Consider the following 4,392-nt stretch of genomic DNA (forward strand, 5'->3'; position numbering starts at 1 on the left):
TGCAAAAATTTATGTAAATACACGTACCCGCAAAAGCCCGCGAAAAAAACGGGGCGGCGCGGGACAAACACATTTGAGGGTGAGGGCCTAAATCCTTGGCCCGCCCCGCACAAAAGTGCGGGCAAAACGGGCATGCCCCGCGGGCCGAGCCCGTTTTGCCACCCCTACATAAATATGGGATATATAGGATGGTGCCGAAAATATTGAAGACAAACCTACCTATTTTAAGGATATTTTTTAATTTTTTATTAGGGTGCGTGAACATCATTAACATCGTTAAGAGTATAATAAACTATCCCAAAATAATTGATATAATTGGTAAATAAAAACACTTGATAGATGATGAGAATTAATGAAAACAAATTTCTATAGCTATAACTAAATGCTAATTACATAACATGAGCATCCAAGCTTATTATTCCCATTTGCTATTGAACCCCAATGGATTTATCAAGTAAACAAAATTTACAACCTTAAAACTATAACTATAAATATATAAATATAAAGAAAAGGAGGAAACTTGGAAGAAAAAGAGTAAACGTGGTAGCAGTAGCTTGCTATAGGTACCACTAATAGCATCCTTTTAGAATCCTTTCTTTAGTTTATTGGGTTGTTCCCATGTTTCCTCACATTCTGTCTCATCTTCCACACATTCATCCCTCACCATATAGTGTTGTTGATAGTATCTGAATGCCACAAATAACACGAACACTGCAATTTAACATTATTTAGTAACTACATTATACATGTATTCAACCAGCTAGCTAAGCGAATTGCAAACAAGATAATTTACCTGCCCAAATGCGAGCAACAACCGATGACAAATTCCATACAAGACCGAAGATGCCAAGAGCCACGGCTTTCTTGTGAGTGCATGAATCCCATGCATCCCGAAATCGACGAACCCAAAAATTTGCTTCATCATATCAACAAAATTAAAACTTATAGAATCAGTTTACATACTTTCAACTCATTAATTAACATGACATCTATACACACACAAGTCAAGGCTTGGATAGATTAGATACGATTCAATCGTGACAAAATAAATATGAATCATATTTAACTACGGCTCAACAGTAAAGAATATCTTATAAAATTTTATTCATACATGATTTAACCATGTGATAGTTCGTCTTATACGCCTTAAAAAATGACCTAGACTATTAGAGGAGACTCGAAGAAAACTGATGCAAAAAGTAAAAAAGATAAGAAACTGATTTTTATTGACTTTTGGGATTGGTACCAGACAATTCAACTTTCCTTCACTCTCAAACCAAGAAAAAGGAGACCCAAGTTCTAGTAATGGGCTTGTCAGAAAATAAAGAAAACCAAAGATGCTAATCCATGTGATGCATTAATTATGTTTCATAAAGACAAAAAGAAAATCTTAATTGAAAAAGCTATAATTGGAGCTTTTTGTAAAACATAAAATAAAATCATGAGTATAACTAATTGTTGTATATAGTCACAGATACAACTATTAAAACCATTCAAACATTGTTTATAGTCTCAGAGATCTACATTATTATGATGCATTGGGTTTAGAGACACAATAACATAAAATAAAATCATGAGTATAACTAGTTGTCTGTTTCAAACACTTATTAATAATGCATTCAGGTTTTGTGGGCCCGTGAAAGCACCGCACCGTATACTGTGAATTTGTAGTAAAAAATCAGACATTAAATAATGGTAGAAAAAACAACATTAAAATTACCATATGCAGTTAACTGTGCTGAATACGAAGAGCAGATTTTTGGTACGATAAAAACTCCAAAGAACCCTGAAATTTGTCAGTAATCAATCAACTCACAACAAATTCAGTAACACAATAACCAAACAAAGTCATTCTCTTTATACCACATTTTACATTTTATTGAACACATAATTATGAGAGTCTCCAGCTTAACAATATCGACATTATCGGTTGAATTAGAGTCGTAACAATATCGACATTATCAGTTGTAACTTACCGAATTTGGCCATCTTCCAAATAGTTATGAAACTGCCACATCTAGCCAAAACAAACAGCAAAATTGCTAACTGCAATTGATACACACGCCAGTGCTCACATAAGCATTACAATGTTTGTGAATAAAATGTTGAAATGCTAAGAATAAAAAGTTACCTTCATTGTTGTACCAGGATCTCCAGAGAAAAGTGCTTTGAGTTTGGACAAGAATTCATTCAAATAAGGTAGGACCAACTGCAGCATCCAAATTGCATCTTTTTCTCCTACTACATAATCTGAATCTTGTACATCTATGACTCCCCTGATCCCAAAAGAGAATCAGTAAATACATAGATGCATATTTAGACTGACACGCGGCCATATCAAACCTAAACATAACTAAGTATCAAATCAATGTCATAAATATTGATTACCTGCAAATTAGGGATCTATACAGAAAGATAACTGCAAGATAGACAAGACCTACATAGGACATTGCAGAAATAACACTGCAAAAAGCAAGGACAGAAAAACTTCAGTTCCAAAAGAGTAAGCTGTATCATTATTATTACTATAGTAAGCATGGATACCATACCGAACACTGACACTCATATTTGAAATAGTGAATAAATTGATAGTAGTCAATAAGTGTTCGTATCATGTACACTGACACGTCCTTTTTCAGAAGTGTCTGAGGTAGTATATGATATTCCTAGGATATAGTTTGGATTTCTAACCTCAAATTAAGATCCTTTGCATAAGAAGATGAGACTATAAAGAATGTTCCAACCCCAAACACAAAAGCTGATCTTGAAACATCTTTCCACATTATCAAATCCACTGAATCATAAACAAGAATTCTTAGTACTATATATAACATGAACAGAATGAAATTTTGTGAACACGCAATCCCATAATTAAGATGAAAGTAAATAAGTCACCTAGACTCTGCAACTTGCTTTGGGTTTGTGGAATGCTACGATGTTCTTTTTCCTTTGGAACTGAACCTTAAAAATCATTAACACAAACCATTTCATTAATCCTAAAAATAGAAAAACTGAAAGAATGAAACTGAAAAATTCTTACTCGAATTTCGGTAAATTGCTGAATTCCTTCTAATTGTAGGGGATTGCTTGACTACAAGAGGTACAGAAATCGGTCTTGTTTCATTTTTGTGATGAAATCGCATGTTTGCATTGACAACCTTTTTTGTTTCTGGTTCTGGTTCTGGTTCTGGTTCTGCTTCATTCACAACAACCTTATCCTTTTCTGGTTCTGGTTCTGGTTCTACTTCATTCACAACAACCTTATCCTTTTCTGGAATACTAATTTCCTTGACATCAAAGCTCTCCGTTTCAATCTCAATCTCCTCGTCATTACCAACATGAACCAAATTTTCAGGTGACATCTCTTTCTCTTGACAATTTTCAACATTCTCTTGTTTCTTCTCAGTTTCAATCTTCTCAGACTCACCACCACCACCACCACTCAATTCATCAACATTGCTTTCATGAACTTGATCCAAATCGGATTTGGACTTACTCAATTGAATTGAATCAGTAGAAGTTGAATTCTTCTTGATCGGATCTGATTTGATCTTCCTGAATTGCCCTGCTTCACCAGCCTTGTGTGTATCAGATCTTAGCTTTCTTGATTGAATTGGGCTTCTCTGTTGTTCCTCTGAATTCTTTTGAACTGGAGTCCAAGTTTTTCTGGGCACAATTGAGGCTCTTTTAACTCTAGAATTAGAAGTAACAGCATTTGGTTCTTCTTCTTTGAAGACTTTGATTCCACCTTTAACTTGATCATTCTTCATTCTGGTTTCCCACACAGAGCCTGCAGCAACGGAAGCTTTTCTTTTATTATTGATATTGAATTCCATGGATCTATTTATTATAAGAAGTGAGAGATGAGTGGATAAGAGGCTTGAAGGTGAAGCAATGGCGGTTGGTGGGGGTGCAACATTGGGATCCTTTTCTAAAGCAATTATAGGAGTAGTAGTTGTAGTTGCTACTCACTTTTCTTCTTTTGTTTCTTGTTTGTTTATTCAACTTTTCTTTCTTTTTCTCTCACTTGTTGGGGTTTAATCATTAGCGTCGGTGGTGTTAAGGATTTCACTAACTTAATGATATCCTAAAACTTATCACTACTCTCTCTCTCTCTACCATTGCATATATAATATACAGTACTTAAGAATCAATACATAAGATACCATCACACACATGATAACTATATGAAATCACTTTCATTCATGTCATTTCTTTCTTCTTTTCTTAAAGAAAATTGTGCTTTTCACATACACATGTGACATGGGCATCATTTTTTTTTCAATCATGTATATTATAACATCTCAACATTTTGTATTATGAATTACATCAATCAATGTATAGATCTTTATTTCTAATATATAGGTATTTATATCAAATCTTTAGTAGAAA

General features: G+C 34.1%; 1 protein-coding gene across 4 annotated transcripts; it reads right to left on the reverse strand.

Moving 5' to 3' along the window:
• Nucleotides 1-340: 340 nt before the first annotated feature.
• Nucleotides 341-4,166, reverse strand: LOC127089895 (reticulon-like protein B21). 4 transcript variants are annotated; one of them, XM_051029389.1, is made up of 10 exons: nt 3,213-4,166; nt 3,041-3,158; nt 2,896-2,961; nt 2,692-2,794; nt 2,389-2,463; nt 2,132-2,276; nt 1,977-2,046; nt 1,721-1,786; nt 794-916; nt 341-711 (listed from the first exon to the last, which is right to left on the reverse strand). In XM_051029389.1, exons 1-10 carry the CDS (start codon nt 3,834-3,836, stop codon nt 584-586), a joined length of 1,518 nt encoding a protein of 505 aa, XP_050885346.1. In that variant the 5' UTR covers nt 3,837-4,166; the 3' UTR covers nt 341-583. The 4 variants fall into 4 exon arrangements, with proteins under 4 accessions (XP_050885346.1, XP_050885340.1, XP_050885348.1 ...); XM_051029383.1 differs by having other exon boundaries at nt 2,896-2,955; nt 3,041-4,166; XM_051029391.1 differs by having other exon boundaries at nt 341-686; nt 3,041-4,166.
• Nucleotides 4,167-4,392: the final 226 nt, after the last annotated feature.

This window comes from Lathyrus oleraceus, chromosome 1 (assembly GCF_024323335.1).
Source record: "Lathyrus oleraceus cultivar Zhongwan6 chromosome 1, CAAS_Psat_ZW6_1.0, whole genome shotgun sequence".
In the NCBI taxonomy this organism is placed as follows: domain Eukaryota; kingdom Viridiplantae; phylum Streptophyta; class Magnoliopsida; order Fabales; family Fabaceae; genus Lathyrus; species Lathyrus oleraceus.